The 20,195-nt window shown below is 45.0% G+C and overlaps 2 protein-coding genes across 8 annotated transcripts in view; both read left to right on the top strand.

The window, feature by feature from the left end:
- Positions 1-3,016, top strand: part of LOC127590477 (septin-9-like) — a 41,251-nt gene extending 38,235 nt beyond the window's left edge. For all 6 annotated transcript variants that reach the window (XM_052050035.1, XM_052050034.1, XM_052050040.1 and 3 more), the window contains 5 exons: positions 686-803; positions 927-1,022; positions 1,114-1,210; positions 1,778-1,829; positions 1,917-3,016. In XM_052050035.1, coding sequence (XP_051905995.1) covers positions 686-803; positions 927-1,022; positions 1,114-1,210; positions 1,778-1,829; positions 1,917-2,058 — 505 coding nt within the window. In that variant the 3' untranslated portion in view covers positions 2,059-3,016. The remainder of the gene's footprint in view (positions 1-685; positions 804-926; positions 1,023-1,113; positions 1,211-1,777; positions 1,830-1,916) is intronic.
- An 11,396-nt stretch (positions 3,017-14,412) lies between these two features.
- The window catches only part of tnrc6c1 (trinucleotide repeat containing adaptor 6C1), a 28,133-nt gene continuing 22,350 nt past the window's right edge, over positions 14,413-20,195 (top strand). For both annotated transcript variants that reach the window (XM_052049968.1, XM_052049967.1), the window contains exons 1-3: positions 14,413-14,573; positions 18,302-18,401; positions 18,949-18,970. In XM_052049968.1, the coding sequence (XP_051905928.1) occupies positions 18,339-18,401; positions 18,949-18,970 (85 nt within the window). In that variant the 5' untranslated portion in view covers positions 14,413-14,573; positions 18,302-18,338. The remainder of the gene's footprint in view (positions 14,574-18,301; positions 18,402-18,948; positions 18,971-20,195) is intronic.

The raw sequence follows: 20,195 nt of genomic DNA, 5'->3' as shown, positions 1-20,195 counted from the left end.
ATACCTTGCGGGAAGACACATCTGGTTATGCTCCAGCTGCGCACACACACACACACACATTTGGAGTGTGGGGGCTCGGGGACTTGGTGTGCATTTAGAATAAATGAGGTGGTGGTGCGAGGTCTCGTGTGTTCGTTTAGTAATTGGCTGTGTCGGCTTTCCGCACGTGTGTGTTGTGAAATGTTTCAAAGAGCCGCCCGTCGTCAAATGCCACATCGAAAAGATCCTGCTGAATGTTGTCTTGTGGCTCGTGTCCACTCAACTGTGCCCCCCCCCCCCCTCTTCCGTCTGTGCGCACCATCCAGTCATGCATCATGGAGTTGTCACACGGGGCAGACCAGCAGCCACTCAGTGTTGGCCTAACGGAAAGAGACAGGCTGCTCGAAAGAGAGAAAATATCTATGTGTGTCTTTGGGATGCGCATAGTCCAGTTTGGCACTTGAGGGTTTTTTTTTTTGGGGGGGGGGCTAGTGTGTGTGTGTAAGTTCACCAGGGCTCTTTGTGTTAACGTGGCCGGTCTGTCAAAGAGTTATTAGTCAGGCTGCTGACGTGAACGGGGTCACCATTCCTCCAAACCTGCACACGTCGTCACAAGGGAAAAGTAGGTCATGAGCGTGTCTGACCTCTGGCGGCGCATCCGTGTACTGCATGTTGACTTTTTTTATTTTTTCTGCCCCCTTCCCAGTCTGCGGCCTCTTGATGTGGAGTTCATGAGGCGTCTCAGTAAGGTTGTCAACATAGTCCCGGTGATTGCCAAAGCGGATACACTCACCTTAGAGGAGAGGGATTTCTTTAAAAAGAAGGTAACACCCAAACACGCAATTCATGACCTTGAATTCGACCTCAATGTTTACTTTTTAAAAAAAAATATGAATTCCTTGCCTTGAGTGCTTTCACAATTGTCCCGTGTCGTTCGACTCGATCAGATCCGGGAAGAGCTGCGAGCCAACGGGATCGACATCTACCCGCAGAAAGAGTTCGACGAGGACGCCGAGGACAGAATGATCAACGAGAAGATCAGGGTGAGGATCAGTTTATTTTTTTCGAACGGCTGCGCAAACTTTGCGCATGTGGGGTGGCCACTTGGCATCTTACGGTTCTGCGCGTGTGCAGGAGATGATTCCGTTTGCCGTCGTGGGCAGCGATCAGGAGTACCAGGTCAACGGCAGGAGGTTGCTGGGGAGGAAGACCAAGTGGGGAACCATTGAAGGTACGACGTCCTCTCCGGGACTTTTTTTCTTCTCATTTCATATGTCGCGAAGGGACATTGAGACGCTGTACTCAATGTGCCGCTAACTGCAGGCGCTCCTTAAAATTGGATGTGTGTGAAAAGAATTTCCAAGCCACGGTCGGGCAGTAAAACAATGCACTTTTGAGGCTGGTGTCATGCGCTCGGCAACTGACGCGGGCCTCGTGCAGACACGGGAAGTGGGGCGCCGCCATTAATAATATCATAAAGAGCGGCGCTGGTTAACAGTCGTTTTCACTCGTGTACTTAATTACATTATCGCTCCCGATAGGAGGCATCGCGGTGTCCCTCGACCAAATGTCTCATAAAGGAAGTTTCATTTCCCGCCGTGTCGACGCGTGCGGCGATGAGCAATTTAGCCTTATCGCCACGTAGCGATGCCGCAGGGATGAAGTTGGCAACTGAGATGTAATGAGAGAGGGGAAAAAAAGCCACAGAATCTCCCTAATGTACAATTTTAAGGAAGCAGTCGTGCTCCGTTTTGACCCGTCGGTGCCGCCACCTAACCACTTGTTTTCCCTCCGTCAGTTGAAAACATAGCCCACTGTGAGTTCGCCTATTTACGAGATCTCCTCATCAGGTGAGCGCAGCGTTCCGTACCGTCGTCTTTTTTTTTTGGTCTCGAAACCGCACGGGGTGATGTCATCCGTACGTCGTGCCTTTCCAGGACCCACATGCAGAACATTAAGGACATCACCAGCAGCATCCACTACGAAGTGTACCGCGTGAGGCGCCTCAATGAGAACAACACGGCGGTGACTCACACCAACGGCGTGCCGGAACATCATCTTACCGCCCACGAGATCTAGAAATCCACCTTAGCTTCAAGGCCCCTGATTCTTAATAACTTTGACCCTCTCCATACAGGTGGGTTAAAAAAAAAAAAAAAGGCAAACCAGGACAGTGTGGCTGTCGTTTCCATCCAGTGACTTTTTCTCTCACTATGATGGACGACAAGCACGAAAAGAATTTTTGTTTAGTTTTTTTTTTTTTTTGTCTTCTCCACGATCGCTGCTTTTATTTTTGCCAACACTCCCCGTTATGGATTCACTCTCGGTGCCAACAAGGAGCTGACACTCAAAACTAATCCTCTTAACGTTTTATCTTGTTCACTTTTTACGCTTTCTTCAGCACCCCCCCCCCCCCCCCCGCCTGCTTATCTGTGTGTGAGGACTGCACCGGGGGGGGGTATGTGTTGCAGGATCATTTTTCAGTGCACCAATAAATAAATAAAAAAAATTAATAAAAAAAAAAATAGGAGGTTGAGGACAAGAGTTGTAAATGGCACATATGTCCGGATTACTCTCACTTTACGTCCACAAGGTGAATTTCCGATTCGGTCACGCGTAACATTGTGTCATGTTCAACATGGGACAGCGGGACTCTTGGAATTTTTTTTTTCTCAGTAATAACCGCCACTGTTTTTATTCAAAGCAATATCTAATGAGAGTGATTTCATATGACTATTTATGCACCACGTCAAATGTGAATATCGCCGGTCCATTTCTTCATAGAATTTCCAAAGACAGCCTTGCGAGGCCCCCTCAGTTGTGCCTTATTTATTGGAAAACGTTATCGGTGCCGCGTTTAAACGACAGAAAGCCCCGTTTCCATTCAACTTACAGATCTACGCCAGATCAAGTCTTGCTTAATTCCACCCGGCTGCCATATTCTCGTGTATTCTTTGATTTTTTTTTTTTTGTACCTGTATTATTGATAACAAAATGTCCTTTATCTTATTTTAAGAAATAAAGATCGTTGTTGTAATTATGCGCCCCTTCCTCTTTTCTGTTTTATTTTGTTTTACTTGCAAACGCCGTCTATCCTAGATCCTTCAAAAGCAGCTGTACCTTTTAACACGTCGGTCCGCATCTTAGCCTGAAGCTCCTGCACACCATGTGAGTTCATTTGTTCACTGGCGTAATTGTAATGGCGGTGTGGTTTATTGCCATCATCATTAAGCTCTCACTACTAGATTAGCCCTCCAAAACAAAGATGGCTGCCCGGAAGGTCAACATCGACCTGATTAACACGCGTCACATGTTTGGGTCTCTTATTTCTCAGTGGGAGACGCGAGGGGCATTGCGGAGGCTGAGCAGACGTCAACACTTGGGAGGGAATTGAACACTGCGGGCGATGTGATTGAGCTTTGATTACATTTACAAATGCCAAATTGCGAAATTGCGTGTTTATCGGCGCTTGCGCCTCCTTACGTGTGACCACTCAGGTGGTGGTATTGAATTGCTATACAACACGGGTTCGTCAAAGCTAAACCTGTTCTTGCTTGCACGTGCCCGTTGTCTACGTGACACCAATTAGCCACTCTTTGTGTGATCAGCGGAAGTATTCAATGTGCATGACAGGAGAGGAAAGGGATGCGCGCACACACACACACACACACACACACTTGCACTTTCATGCACAAAGGTTTAGCCCCCCCCCTCCCCCAATTTGTCTTGTTGCACCAACTGCTCTCTCTCTCCTTTTGTCCGCAAAGACTTCCAACTTGTCTTCGTGCCTGGCTTCCTCCCTCCTCATCTCATTTACCCCCCTCGGCAGTACGCCAGCCTTCCCTGACGTGGAGCAACCGTGGGGAGGGGGCGGAGGAGCAAGGGGGAGGAGCGCCGTATGCAATTTGTTAAACTTTATGCAAATCAGCTTTGCTATTAATTAAAAGTCGGCCGCAAATTCAATTAAGGGAGCAATTGGGGGGGGGGGTATGTGGATAAATGTGGAACACTTACAGTGTAACTACAGCATTCTGCACCTCAAGTAAAAAAAAAAAGTCATAGTCTCAACCTGGTGTCACAATTTAGGAATTGCTTCGTGCGAACCGCACTGTAATATAGAAGTGGATCTGGGGCATATGTATTGGACTACACCCACGTACTATAAAGATTTTCATTACCTACACGAGTTATTGTTCAGCGTCTTTGGATTATTAGGTGTTCGGTTTGTACACACTAGGGGTCAAAGGGTTTTCTATAGTCCATGATGACAAATGAGTTGAAAGGTGATTGATTAATCAATGACGGCCTAGGGTTTGTTTGTTTTTTTTTCCAGCACAGTCTGCGGTCCTCAACTGACTTTGGACGGGTTTTACCAAAAGATGCCTTTCTGGCGTCAGTGGCGGTTCTAGGGTGGAGCAAAAGGGGTCCGTGCCCCTTTAACTCTGTCTGGCATCCCAACAAATAAAACCCACAATGCACTATTGCATCCTGCACAGGTTGATCGCTGCAACAAGATCACTAATCTCATTTTGTGCATCATACTATTTATTGTAAACGCGGCCCAGTAGTCCAGTGGTTAGCACGTCGGCTTCACAGTGCAGAGGTACCGGGTTCGATTCCAGCTTCGGCCTCCCTGTGTGGAGTTTGCATGTTCTCCCCGGGCTTGCGTGGGTTTTCTCCGGGTGCTCCGGTTTCCTCCCACATTCCAAAAACATGCGTGGCAGCCTGATTGGACATTCTAAATTGTCCCTAGGTGTGAGTGTGAGCGTGGATGGTTGTTCGTCTCTGTGTGCCCTGCGATTGGCTGGCAACCGATTCAGGGTGTCCCCCGCCTACTGCCCGGAGACAGCTAGGATAGGCTCCAGCACCCCCCGCGACCCTAGTGAGGATCAAGCGGCTTGGAAGATGAATGAATGAATGAACTATTGTAGACAAGATAATTTAGCCAGGCTTCCCCAAAATTTGAGAAACTCATTATCATTATTCAATTGCCGGTAGTTAATATCATGATTCAATTAATTGTTTTGATTCCGATCCATTGAATTATGCCTATATGCCATCGGGCCGTGGTCCATGATACAGCAGATGGACAGTCATGGAGGTGATGTACTCAGAGAATGTAGTATGGCGAAATAAAAGAAGGGAGGAGATTGTGGGGGCTGAGCAGGAGGGGGGGGTCACGTAATAAGAATTTAATTTTCCCCACGGCTGCACAATTGGATCCAGTGGCCACTCGCCGTCGTATATAGTATAGTACAGGGCTGCTCACGCTAATTCTATAGGGAGACAGCCCGCCTCCCCTCCGGCGCTCGTTAATGGGGACAGTACTGTAAATCAGCGGCGTTCTCTTATAACGCACCGCTCGGGAGTATGCACTTCATTAGGGACACCTGCACAGTCCGGGATCCAATACGAGAGCAGTCGGTGTAAAGCCAGCGAGGCCTGCAAGCGCTATCGGCAATGCAGTTTGAGTATTAGAAAGAGCCTTCAAAATGGCAATTTGAAAAATAAGAACAGTGAAGCCACTTGCTTGCTAGCGCAAAGTCACAGAGAGATTCATTCTACCACATCGCTTCTAATCGTCGAAGATGTGTTTTATCTGCGTTAAAAGTCAGATTTGACCTTTGAACTTTGCATAGAAGTACATAGTGATAATTAGCCAGTTATTCAACACGACTTGGACGCTCTTTATCACGGAACGACGCACCTCTGACCAACACCGGAGGTCGGTTTGGAAAATGCTGGGGCGCTTGACAAGATGAACGGTACACGCGCACGCCACCAAGTCAAGGTGTAAGAAAAAAAACTCTCTTGACTTAATTAAGAGTAGCCCACTTTGGAGCTGCCGTCTCGTTGACCTAATTAGTCATGAATATGAAATGGTGCGTTTTCATGATCCGGATTTTGTCAGCGAAGGTGAGCCAATGAGAGCAAAATCAACCACCAATTTCGCCCCCTTTGCTCGGTTGCATTCTCTCACATTAGGAAGTTCTGCAAGGGGCGCGAACTGATTTTTTAAAATTTATTTATTGCTAGCTGACGCTCATTTGGCAAATGAACAAGTGTGAACACGTATTAGCTACCAAAGACTTTTTAAATCCATTTCAGTCATTTTCTGGGGTTGAATTTTGGATTTCAGTTTTTCAATTGGTGCCATCAATAATACAAATTCAAGGCATATCGGAAGGAGCCATTTTTAAAAAGAATAACAGAAAATTGTAAATTGTAAAAGAACACGACAGCACACTAATCTCTTTGTTGGGTGAATAAAACTTTTTTTGGGGAAATACAGAATTGCACTTAAAATCTTGAATTTAAATTGGTGCCATTTATAAAATAAAAGGGACCATTAACAATATCAAATAAAAAATAAAATAAAAGTACAATGTGTAATATTTCATCGAGTGATAACACCAGTTAATCATTCATTGCTTGTTAATTTTTGCCTAAAATCCATTAACTTTTTAATGAGAGGTACATGAAAATTTCATGACATAATTCAGGTCTATGCAGAATCTGGGTAGCGATGAACGTGTTACTGACAGAAACTATTGCTCGTTTGGCTTTGACAAAGATCTCCATTCTAATTTATTGCGTTTACATTTTCAGAAATTTGTTTCAAAAAAAAAATTTCAATCAATATTTTTAATTTGAACTCAAATTATAGCCAGGTGGATGAGGACCGAGCAGGTGTCTTAAAGGCGTGTCAGACTTATCAATGATTGTGCTCTTTGTAATTACCTTGATGAAGGCTGAGCTGCCGCTGCTGACGTGACGAGGGGGGAAAAGGAGATGGATGATCCCGCTGGACTGGAAACGACGAGACGGGAATGCTGAACAGGTCGGATGGGGGCTCATTGGCAGAGTGTGTGTGTGTGTGTGAGAGAGAGACCTTTGCAAAGGGCGGGCCCCTTGAGTGACGTTCAGAGAGGTTGTCATCCCATAACATGAAAACTGTGCAGGTTTGTGCTTGTTAAAAAAAACAACTTGGTGATGCATTCAAGGAATCATGACAAATGTGCACACACAGCACTAATGGACTGTGGAGTATGTCTGGATACTTTTGTGTGTGATCCAAAGAAGTAATAGCTTCTATATTTGCTCCCCCCCTCCCCTCAGTCTCAATGTGCACCACATGCGCCGAGCCATATTGCAAAACTGTATTGAAAAAAAAATGTAATGGCTATTGATCTGTGCTTTATATATAACCTCCCTGTTTATTGCCCTCCCGCTATTCTGCTTTCCCCTTCCCTCAATTGGCTGTATATTTGTCCTTAAATAAGCGCAGGTAAAGGCAATCTATGGAGTGACAGAATTGACAAATTGATTTTTTTTGTTGCTAACAAGTCGGAGCATATTAAAAAAAAAAAAAAAAAAAAAAGATAGACCGTGGTCACTGATGATTCTTTGGAGAACACGTACTGATTATAAAGGTCATGCAAGGATTGCTCTGTCTGAGTTCTTCACCTTATGCTTGCATCATAGTCCAGACAAAAAAAAGCAGGAGTTAGAGATTAAAGATCTTGTCACAGCTCTATCTCACGTGTATGCGTTGGCCACTCGGGAGCAGTAAAAGAGAAACATATGTCTATCCTATAGCAGAGGCCAAGCTCCTCTCTCTGCTTCTCAGTGCAGCAGTAATATTCATTATTTGCAGAAGATAAAGAATATATGCCTGTTCGCTGTGTACATGTATTACTTAAAGGGTCATTTTTAGCCCCGTGTCGATGGCGTTTTCGACTTTATGTTCCCATTAAGCTAGAAGATGCCGTGTAGTTGTTTTCAGCACATCAGATTGTTATTTTTTTTAATTTCACAGCAACTTTCAGCTGGGAATGGTCATAAACACAACTAACTCCACAAACACTGAACACGTGGGTGCAAGCAAAAGTTTAGAGGAGGTCACATTAAATTCACCTCTACAAGTTATAGTTCATTTGACGTTCATCCCCCCCAAAAAAATCTACCCAGAAGTGCTCTATCCCTAACTTTTTGTGAGGGCGCTGCTGCTCTGATTCTCATCTATATTTAGTATGACCCGAGCCACGAAGCTTTGAAGAAGCGATGTACCACTGCTTGATGTTGCCGTTCAGCCTTGGCAGAGGTGTGCAGACAGCTTTCCCTCCTGTTTATCCTCGTCACTGTCTTAGGAGAGAATCCCACTGGGGGGGCGGGGGGAGCATTGCCGTTTGAAACTCTGTCTCACTGTCAGTTGATGCCCCAGCAATTTAAAGGTCACGTCATGAAGAGACGTCCGCCCCCCCCCCACCCCCACCCCTCCTCATCCTCTCTTTTTATCGCTTAATGAAGCAGAATCCTCTCATGAGCGTCAGTGCGCTACATTTGTCGCGTTAACTCGGGCTTTTGCTCCATCACTCCGCTGCGCTTTAATGTGACAGCTTCTCATGTTGTGCCAGTTCGTATGCGCAACAGAAGTTGGGGGCGCAAAAGACTTCTTCCTTTTTTTGTTTCCACTGAAACATTCTGTCCCCCAAAAAATAAAAAATAGAAGTGTGAGTGTATAAGAGTGTGCTTGTGTGTGTGCAGATTGTGATGCAAACATTTTGTGGTTGTCCACCATCCCGTGCACACGTGTTGACTTGGTACGAGAGTCCCGCAATCTTCATTTTCTTGCGCGCGCAATCACACACACACGAGCTGTCCACTTGACTGATGTGTGCGATGTAAACGCGCACACGCCCGCACGCGCGCCTCATGTTTCGCGTGCCGCCTCCCCAGGGAGTCTGCCGGCTTTACTTTTATTGCCCGTATTGATCACGCCTCCGGCCCGGCACGCGGATCAATACGTTGGATGATAAGGTAAAGTTAACCAGGACCACCCCCATCCCCTCCCATATATGCGTTTACCGGTCGCCAATGTGCAAGTCGTGTCAATGTAAGACGGGAACACTGAGGGGAAAAAAAAGTGCAGTTGAATCCAAAACTTATGGTTCCCTATTTAGAGGAAACGTTCTCGAAAACGTCAATTATAATAGACGCACCCTATTAAAACCGACGAGATGTTTTCTTAACTCATTCACTACCAGCCAATTCTAGACCAAGTCTGAAAAGACGTTTAAAAACGTCATTGGGAGTGAATGAGTTAAGAGTAAAGTAATCAATCATAAAATTGGAACGAAAGCAGCCCCGCAGATACCAAAATTCATCCCTTTATCTCCATTGTATATGAATTCATGTTGATTTCAACAAGTTTTATGTATCCAGGTGAGGCAAGTGCACGTTCTGGTTTGCAGTGCCCATCTGACTGCAGCTAAAAAGCTCTCCTAACTGTCAGCGATATCCATTTGCTGCATGGTTTTAATAAATGATCTTAATACATGTTGCGCACTTCGCAATCATGCTCCTCGTTCTGTCTGCTTGTGTCTGCGCTTGGCTCTCAGCGGAGATGTCTGTGGGCATTACGTGCCGCCATGAATCATTCACCGCCCCACCCGCCACTCGCATGAAGCCCGATGTTGCTCGTTGTTACGGAGGACCATGCCACAGCACTGAATTGAAGCAGAAAATGTGGCCAAATTGTTGACATTTTTCAAAAAAAGATGTCATTATTATGCGTACATTACATAGTAATAACATAGTAATAACAATACATTTTTTGGTAGTAAATAATCATTTTCACACCAGTTCAGCGCTACGGCATTCCACTCACGTTGTTTATATTTTATCTAAATTATTTCTCAACATTTGCCCACAAGTTAATCTGTTCTTTTTTATTTATTTATTTTTTCTTGTGTTGCGTTGAAGGACTGTCATTGCCTTCGCGGACAAAAGCTTGTGATTATTAATGTTATCACTGCTTCTCGGGCATGCGTGGTCCTCCAGGGTGCTTATTTTAATTCATCTCGCTCACCTTGTATTGTGCCATTAATCTAAATAGATGCGCGGTTGTCTTCTCTTCGCACCTTCATCAGATTCAGTTCTCCCAAAAGCGCCGGCCTACTGTCCTCTAAGACCCATCCCCACGCGAGAACCTTGAAACAACGTCACTCTCATAGCTCGTCTCATTTCCCACGACCCTGCAAAAGATTATCTGCGGGGATAATTAAGACCTGCTGAATAATTAAGTGGGCAAAAATGGTAATTCATGAATTATAAATGTGTTTATGATGGGCCGTGGCGTAGAACGGAGGTTGCCTCGGCGATGATGGGAAGATTGATGCGGCCGGCCTAGATATGTGAGGCTCTCTAATCTCTCCGATAGAAAATATAAAATACAAAATATAAATACATCGGTTCCCGATGGCAGTAGATTTGAAGTGATTCCTTTCGTCGTTCGTACTGTAACCGTTTATTGTTTACAAGTACCACCTCGAATAATACTCGACCGTCGAAGTGCGCCGTTGTCTTGAGATAAGAGTTTTAATTCATTCCGTGGGTCACTCATAGGTCGAGGCACTACTGTAGCAAGGTTATTAAACTAGTGAAATAAAAACAAGAACGCTTTCAGAAAATGAAAAACTAACTAATCATGAGTGACTAATATCATACATGGACTTTTGGTCTGCATTTCAAATGTAATTACAGTATTTCAGCATTACTTTGTGGCCGTATGGAAGTAGCAAAGTTGAACAGCCTTTTAGGCATTGTCGTTTACTTGGTTACTTGGTTGGTTGTAAAAATAAAAATAAAAATAAAAATTTAAAAAAAATCTAAAACCGGAACTAACACAAATATACTGTACATATCACAAAAATCATAAGAATAATTTTAAAAAGCTGTGAAGACTAATTAACACCAACTAAATAATAAATATAATAATAATATTTTTTTTAAATTCTCTTTGTTTTATGTTTAGAAGGCAGCTTAAAAAGTGTCAACCCCTTTCTAGCTGCAGCGAAGCCTTTACTTTTTTTTTTTTTTTTTTAATGTAAGCATACAAAATCTCCCCACATGTATAAACTCACGCACGACAACTCAATATGCAGCACGTTTCAAGTGTATTCTTCACAACGGAATCTCCTGCGGCCTGCAGCAGCCCAGACCCGTGTGATTACATTTGTGATTAGCGCCACCGAGGCCAGTTCTGCCTGAGTGCTTTCCTCGCCGTAGCGTAGCTCAGCGGACAAATGAGGCATCGAGGCGGCGTTCTCCACCGATGCGACTTTGGAGGTCACTAACAGGAAGGAGGCATTCATCACTCTGACACGTGGATGCTGCATGCTAGGGGTGCTCCAACAACAACGCAATTATAGTGTTAATCCGCCGAACATGTTTGTGTGCCGTGTAGGATTAATGCACTCACGTTAACGCTGATACATATGAATATTAAATACATTTTTTTTTCTCTTGTTTTTTACAGAGCAGTGCTGGGTTAGCTATTTCACCCAATTTGGGTTACTTCTAACCAACCAGTTTAAGTAACACTTAAAATGTGACTTTATATGGATCCTCTTCCACTTGATCGACAGTGACGCTTCATTGACCCCATCACCTCCCACACACACACACAGTGGATAAGATGATAGAACAGCTTGTCAACCTTTGAACTTCACCCTCAAGCCCACGGGGTCAACTCGGCGGGCTCTTAATTGAATGTCTCGGCCAAACATTGATTGCGTTCGCTCGTCAATGTCTCTCACGTCCACGCCGCAGCAGACAGCGAGGTCAGCTTGGCGTGGGACATGACACTCAACCAGTGTGTGTGTGTGTGTGTGTGTGTGTGTGTGTGTGTGTGCGCGCTCTTTATTCGCACACTCAATATTAGGCTCGCATTGCAAGAAAATAAACTCTTTATTTTTAAATATTATTTTTAACACCAGTGGAGAAGCTTTGTCCGTTTTGAAGACTGATTCAACAGCGCCTCTGCTGGTAACAGCTACGTACTGCACTCCATTACCTCATTGTAATTTTTAAATTGGGGAAGTAATTAACATTTGGACTGTTAATAATCATCAAAATATTTTTTTGTCTGGGTCGGCTGGGTCGCTAAATGGGAACACCATTTTTTGCCAGCTGCTGAAGAAGCTCCCCCATATGGAGTTGGCATAAAAGTGCAAGGTTTCATGCAGCAGGTTATTTATAACCGTCTTGCTCGAGATGCATGGCCTCGGCGCCTGATTAGTGTCTCCCCTCCTCTCCTCTCACTTCCCTGCTCACACTCTATCATCTTGTAGGCAGAATAATTGTGTTTAGCCACCATCCTGAGATCTCGGTGATTATCCAGATGTCGCCGAGACAATCTTCCGTATGGCCGTGGTACATACTGTATGTATGTTACAGATGGCCGGATAATTGCGGGAACACGATGAGAATCGCCCTGCTTTTTAATCACATTCAGGATTTTTTTTCTTATGGTGTGCATTCGCCATTTGAAGCCTCACGTGATAAATTTTCAATATTTGCATGAAAGCCACTGGTCTCATTTAGAGTAGGCGTTAGCATCATCTCATAAAATCCTGTTGATATTCTATTTATGTAGCATCACAGAGTGCTGCTATATCAGACGCATCGAAATGTTTTTTCTGTTTGAAATGTTGACAAGTAGAAATGATTGCCATCAAAGTGATTTATTTTTCAGTGTTTATCACTCTGAGCATGCAAAACAGCTAGTAGCTAGCTAGCTTACTACTAGTTTACCGTATTTTACTGCTCCACTGCTATAAATGTTATCTGTGCTTGCAGGAAAATATAAGTCAATATTCTCAGTCCCATATGCATTTATTTATTTATTTATTTATTTGCTCATACATTCTTTCCGCTTCAGGGCATGGTTATTAAGTGCTGTAATCCGTTTGGCAATAAATCATGAAGCCTCGAAGTCCAGGATCAAAGAAAAGGGCCCGACGGAAAAGAGAAGAAAGGAAGAAATTGGAGGTACAGAGCATTCTCTCTCTGAGTTACGCCATTTTCTCTAATTGTGGATAGGGTTGTGTCGACGGCTTTTTTCAACTGCAAAAAGTAACTGGCATTTATTTGAGTAAGGCATCTCATTTGTGAAAATGGGCAATGCTAGACTTGTCATTGTCCATTAATTGTTGTTAACTCTCGCATTCATTCATTCATTCATTCATTCATCTTCCGTACCGCTTGATCCTCACTAGGGTCGCGGGGGGTGCTGGAGCCCATGCCAGCCGTCTCCGGGCAGTAGGCGGGGGACACCCTGAATTGGTTGCCAGCCAATCGCAGGGCACACATAGACGAACAACCATCCACGCTCACACCCACACCTAGGGCCAGTTTAGAGTGTTCAATCAGCCTGCCATGCATATTTTTGGAATGTGGGAGGAAACCGGAGCACCCGGAGAAAACCCACACAGGCCCGGGGAGAACATGCAAACTCCACACAGGGAGGCCGGAGCTGGAATCGAACCCGGTACCTATGCACTGTGAAGCCGACGTGCTAACCACTGGACTACCGGGCCGCCAACTCTCGCATTGGCAGATTCAATTCATGTGACCTTTGTCTGTTAGACGACATGCATTTATTTTGGAAGAGACAACTTGTAAAACAGGCGTGACTGCTGCTCCCCCTGGTCTGTTAGAATGGAGGCAGTTGTGACTTAGCAAAGCGGGTGCACATTTTGTTGCGTGGTTCATGAGCACCCACTCCACACTATCCAAAGATAAATCGAGGGTGTCACGTGATTAATGGGGTATGGAGAAAGGGGAAAAGTTACTGCATACATTTGCATTCATCTATGAGAAATGTTCGCCGTGAAGTTTTCAGGTGAAATCATTGCATGTCCTTAAGTACAGTTAGAACATGTATCTAAGAGAAATAACAAATAGAAATAAGAAATAAGAAATAAGCCTCAATCCACAAAAATCTCTGAATTATTATTCTATTTTTTGTGTAAATACTTTAAAAAATGAATCGCCGAATTACTATCTGATACTTTTCTCTTTTTAAGCCCTTAAAACTCAATTAACCACAAAAATGGGTATTTCCCTGCTGCGTGAGTAATAAAGTTTTCTTCTTCTTGTCCAGACTCCTCTTTAACATGAATGTGCTTGGTCGGTTAATTTTCAGCAGAGCATCGTCTCCAGTTATAAGAGGGTGCTCACACTTGTGCAACCAAATGATCTCCGTTGTTTATTTTTACTGACCTTTTCGAAATTTAAAGAGAATAAAAACCTCTATAGAAATAGCGACCTCTGTAGGTAAAAACTCCCACTGCATGACTGATGTCACGCAGCTGACACGCGCCAGTGTTTATCTCAGCTAAAGTTGCTTCCGCACGTCTCTTGCGCATGCTCACTCCCTCTCCCAGTTGTGGTTAAAAAAAAAGTTGGGGGGTCGACAAGTACACGCCGGCTACAAGCGCATCCCCCCGGAGAAGAGAGAGATGAAGGGGGCTGCAGTTGTCATAGCAACGCCTGGGTGGTGGGGGTGGAGCTATGGCAAGAAGGACCAAGGAGTTTGTTTTGTTATTGGAGGTCACGTGCGAGGCCAAGCTCCGCCTTCTCGTTCCCTCCCTCCCCCCCGTCGGCCCCCCGCCCCCTCCCCAAACAGCTTCAACTGTGGAGCTGCTTGAGTCGATCACTTACTACAAAATGGCTGCACAGGCTCCGACGCCGCCGCCGCTGCCGCAGACGACGAAAAGAACGAGAAAGGACGACTGAGAGCTTCGACGGTAGGACTTTTCCCTTCCCTTTCAGCTCGAGCTTCTCCTCTTACACGAAGATTTTCGCTCGTCCAAAATGCGGAGTTCCGAGGGCGAATACGTCAGCTTAGCCCGCGAATCATGGAAGAATGTTTGCAAAGCAGCCTACTTTTGACATCAAGTCCTAATGAGCGCCTTTGTAAAATTTTGAAGCAGTATTTTAATTTTGTTTAGATGCTCCCCGCTCTTTTTGCTCCTCGGGCGGGCATTCTTGTTTTTTTTTGTTTTTTTGCGGTTGGCTAACTTGAACTAAGTTGCACACTTCATATGATTCAAAAACACAGTTTTTAGTTTTTTTGGCAATAAACTGTAGAGAAAGGCCACGCACAACGAGTAGTTAACACTTCTGCCTTACAGCCTAGGGTTCTTGGTTTGAGTTCTGTCTCTGGCGACTCGAGTTTCAATGTTCTCCCCGTGGTTGGTTCCAGTTTCTCGCCCCATAAAGTGTAATATTTGGCAAATATTACACTTTATCCAAATATTATTTGGATAACTGGCACCAACGGCAGTACTCGTGGTTGGCCTCACAGTCAAAAGACTCCGGATTAAAATCTTGGGCCCTTCTCTGTGGAGGTTTGCATGTTCTCCAGGTAGCCCGGATACATTTCCAAAAAACGCAATGACCATGACAGATAAACAGTGCTTTTTGGCCGAACTTTGTAAAAGACACTGCATGGTTCTCCTGGTTACTCGAGATGCATTTAACCATTTAAACGACACCGCCACATACACTTAATTTTCCTTATCTTTTTTTTTTGGTAATAGCCCAGTTATGCTGTTATGCATTACAAATAACACTGGTCAGCATTATATTTTAATCAGAGATGGCTGTATGTGTCCGGAAATGAATTTTTGAGGCCGATTTCAAAAAATATCTTCACCTTTTTACGAGCACATCATTTCTATTAGTTATTTTGTTGTTGTTGTTGTTTTTAAAGGGAAAGTCAATCCAACCATTTTCTATTTTTTACTGATATGTACCATGCACCTTGCTTAGTCTAAACACTGCAATTACACTCGTATTGCATTTATGTAATATGAGCTAAGCATCAAAATCCACTTTTTTTTTTTAACCATCTTGTAGTATTTTGACACCTGCTGTTGACTGAATATGACATCACACTTGATCAGGGCTCAGGTCACGACCAATCACAGCTCACCTGTTTTCAGAAGCTGGACCATGATTGGTCATTACCTGCTTCCTGGGCATCTCTGATGTCTTTTTCAGTCAACAGTAGGTGTCAAAATACTACAAGATGGTTAAAAAAAAATGTGGATGTGGCAAAATGGCCGCCCCCCGAAATGGACAGAAACGTAGAATTTACTGCGACAGACATTACCTTCACTGTGGCTATTCAGCATCCTCGCACTCCTCACGGCATTCCCAGTCAGCAACAAAACGGCTTCTCCATCAGCACTCGGATGCTCGCAGAGGCCAGACTGACGTAAGCCGCCGACCCGGCCGCCTTGCTAATGTGCTGCAGTTCCTCATTCGGCCCAGGATGAAGTGGCAGCAAAAGGGAAAAGGGAGAATTCTGAGCGGGTGGGTGTGGGGAGGCCAGGTCGCGGGTCCTCTGTCAGCCCCCTGACCCCCCTGATAGAAGTACTGTAGTGTGTATTCACAGAGAGGCCCAGAGGGGAGCTCGAGAACACAAACAGACCTCTAAATACTCTGATTACTCGAGCGCTTAGGTCAGGCCTAGAGCGCAAGGCCGAGGGGCACGCTGCCAGTCGTGCTTGGTTTTGGTGTGAGCAGTCAGAGTGTTTTTTTTGGAATCCTCAGGGATCAGGATGACCCCATTTGCTGTCAAAGGCAGACTTTTGCTGTCTCAAACTATTTCCCCTTTGGTTGTATTATTTTTAGACCAAATTCGCTGGTTTGTTTTCTGTTTTGTACTAACCAAAGCCACAGTCCGAACCACTTGCTAGCTACTGTAACTCGCAACACGAGGATGAGCAAGTCTGCTACCCACGTCGCTAAATTAGACTTGTTTCACAGAGGCACATTTCACTTTGGTCGGGTAATCGCCCCGTTTGTGAAAGGATGAAAGTATTGTGACATGACTACTTCGCTGACTGTTTGCGGTGCTCATGCAACCGTCTGTCGGCGTTGAGGCTTCGGTTCAGAGTGCGCCGTCGCTTTCTCCCTTTTCTCATTGTCAGAAAGCATTAACGTGGTCGGCCCTGAGAATAGCTTCAAGTACTTTAGCCCAAATCCTCTTTGCAGGAGAACGCATGGCCTGCTTGCCTGTTCGGTTTGGTGGTTTTAGGGGCCGCCGCGGTTTCCTTATTCCACGTCGCGGTGCCTTCAGGATGTCGCATCTGTTCGGTTTAAACGAGGTGACCGTAAGCCACTTTCAACTTTAAACAAATAGTTAATACCGGTTTTGCTCGCTCAGGGGTGTGCATTGTTACTTGTAGAGACCTCCGTTTCTGAGAACAACTCGTATTTCTTTGTTTGAACAAAATTGCGCCGTCGCTTTTGCAGCTGCTTGCATGCGGTCGCTGGTAAACGTTCTCCCAAAGGTTCGCCGCGCTCTTGTTTGGTCTGCAGCGTTGGCATTCCTGGCGCTGTGCCCAGTGCCTGCTGACGACTCACACCTCCCCCCCCGCCCCCGCCCATCTCTCCCGCACGTGTAACCGAAGCAACCCTATCAAACGCCGAAAAGACAGAAGCCTTCAATCAATCATCAAACATGTCAACAGACGCACATTTTCACCTTGTGCGCGTCGACTCTTCCCCCACCCCTCTCAATTTCTTGCCCGATCCTCCACCTGCTGTCACGAGGCCGCCCTTGGCGGGTGCGTGCGCCGCCGCCGTCGCATCTTTCTGTTTTCATTTGGTCTGCCTTTGGCGTCACAGTGAGTGTCTGGTTTTAAGAGGGACGCCCGGCTGTAATCCCGTTGTTCTGATGGGAGGGGGCGGGGGGTAATTCCGCTACAATGCTGTTCTTATTGGCCAGCGTCCTTTGTTAACCGTGCGTCCTCCTTGCTAATGTGCGCGCACGCACGCGGATCGAGCAAATGCGAATGAGTGATACGGACAACATTTCATATTTCAATATTCAAATTGAATTTGTTGATGATGATCTCATTATGGATTCAGTGAAAAGTATATATATTTTTAATTCTTATTAATTTTTTTAAGATGTCATCAACGTGATCAACCCAAAAGGATGCGGAAGTGCATTTTTTTAAAAATTAGAATTTCCTGTATTGTATTGCCAGGATAAAAAGGAGGCATTATAACCAAAATATGCAGTGGAATTTGTGGGGTCAATTGTTCATATTTAGCCAATGAGAAAAAAAAAATCTGGGTCAAAATGTCGCCATTGTAAAATCTTGAAATATAAGTCACCTCTTGAAAGTGATCCAAATGTAAAACCGCCTTACTAGATGAGTCTCGCAAATGGGCCGCACTTGGCGGCGCATATTCTTTTTCGCGCCGATCATTTGTGGCACAATTCCGATCAGAGTCACGGAGATGGAAAGGTAAAAAATAAAAAATATGTCTGGTATCCGATTCGTCATCACGCCTCTTTCAAATTGCTGATAAAAATCTGCCATCAGACACGCGCAAATGCCACGTCATTGTCAACAGATTGGTTGGAAATACCCCACCATCGGTCAAGTTATCAAACGCCGACAAAGGTGAGATGGCGTAGAAATGATTCCAGCATCTCCCAATTTCTCAACAGGGAGAAGAAGCGACCGATACAAGGCGAGAATCGTTTGATGGAAGATAAGAAAAAGAAAAATCAAGAAGAGAAGAAAAAGAAAGAAGCCGCCTCGAAGAAGGTGAGCCCCCTCTTTTGAAATACAGCTCCCGATCTGACAGACGGCTCTCAATCAACGAATCATATCACGCTGAGAAATTTCCCGCATGGCCCTTTAAATTTTTTGATTTTTTTTTTAATGGATGATGGATAAAAAGTCTATTTTACATCGCTTGTCCTTTCTGACTATCTGCATTTGGCCTAGCGACATCCATTTACTCTTTTCAACTCTTCAGAGTAAATTGTTAACTCAATAGCAATAGCATTTTTTTTAACTTCCAGTAATATCAATACCAATTTGCTTGCCTCCACCCCCCCCCCCCTTTGTGTATTATATGATTTTTTTTTTGTAATCCGCAAAGATTGAATCGAGGCAACTGGACTCTTGTTTTTCGGATTATTATTATTATTTTTTCTCTTGTTTTCTGAGAACACTCAGAAATGACCGAGGCAATTATGCCATTAGCATTATGATGCCGGCCCTTCAGTTTTATTACATGAGCACATTCTGTTTTTACCGAAAGCTCTCCTGCGCCTTTTTAATCTTTCTTTTTTTTTCTGTTTTTCAGAACACCGAACAGAAAACCAAAGGTGAGTTGCGCTTTTTAAAAAAATAATTTTGGGCGGGGACTGGGGGGCTTCTCTGCCCCTGGTGCAATCCCGAAATGCTCCAAAGTAGGGTGGTGATGAGAACCAAAGGAATGCAAATGAAATCAAGTCTCACTCAAACAAAGCCTGATGATGCTGAGGGAAAGGGAAAGAGAACGCAAAAAAAAAAGTCTTCCTTATGTTGTGGTCCTACTGGTCTATCAAACTGGTGAGCATGCAGCTGAGCGGGGGAGTGGATGTGATCGAAAAGCCGTTTGCCGGTTTTTTGCTCTACATCAATTAACTTTGAGAAGAAGTGCCGAGATCAATATCTGGAGCTCGTATCCATTTACTAATGTGATGTGGTTCTATTTCTTGGCAACGGGGCATCATAATGTAAGGAGACCAAAATAAAAGACCCCCCCCCCCCCAAAAAAAAGTCCATCTGTGACCTAATGAGCCTGCGTGGCTGTGATGTTGGTGCGCAGCATACAGGGAGCTAATTAGGAGACGAGGGATGTTGTGGCTTCTGGATAAACGGCCCTTCGAATGCAGGAGACCTGCAGGAATAAACCCCCCCCCCCCCCCAGCGCCATAATTACGGAACACCAGCTCAGGAGGTCCACCAAGCAGGAAGGAGCAAGATGGAATGAATTGTTGCGGTTAAATCATTGCAGAGTAGAGTGGAAGGGGCTCTGGTCGTCTCCTCCGTGTGACGTGGGGGGGGGGGGGGGGTCAACAACGTGAATGCTTACAAACGATAAAATGGGTTTCACAAACATCTTCGGACTGCTTTGCCGACGGGTGCTCCGGTTTCCTCCAACATTCCAAAAACATGCGTGGCAGGCTGATTGAACACTCTAAATTGTCCCTAGGTGTGAGTGTGAGTGCAAATGGTTGTTCGTTTCTGTGTGCCCTGCGATTGGCTGGCAACCGATTCAGGGTGTCCCCCGCCTACTGCCCGAAGACAGCTGGGAGAGGCTCCAGCACCCCCCGCAACCCTAGTGAGAATCAAGCGGCTTGGAAGATGAATGAATGAATTAATGTTTGAAGAAGATTCTCTGAGATGCGAGCGACGTATTGGCGAGTTTTGCAATCGGCAGCGAGTTAGCAACAGTCATATTCGATCCATTTTCACCTTTTGTGAGTATCCTACGGGCAGTATTTTCTGCCTCTGTACTGGCAGTGTTCCTTGCTTTTCCCCACGTGTGCGTGTATGCTGCCACAC

The sequence above is a fragment of the Hippocampus zosterae genome, chromosome 17 (genome assembly GCF_025434085.1).
Source record: "Hippocampus zosterae strain Florida chromosome 17, ASM2543408v3, whole genome shotgun sequence".
In the NCBI taxonomy this organism is placed as follows: Eukaryota; Metazoa; Chordata; class Actinopteri; order Syngnathiformes; family Syngnathidae; genus Hippocampus; species Hippocampus zosterae.
This window is presented reverse-complemented; position numbering and strand designations above follow the sequence as displayed.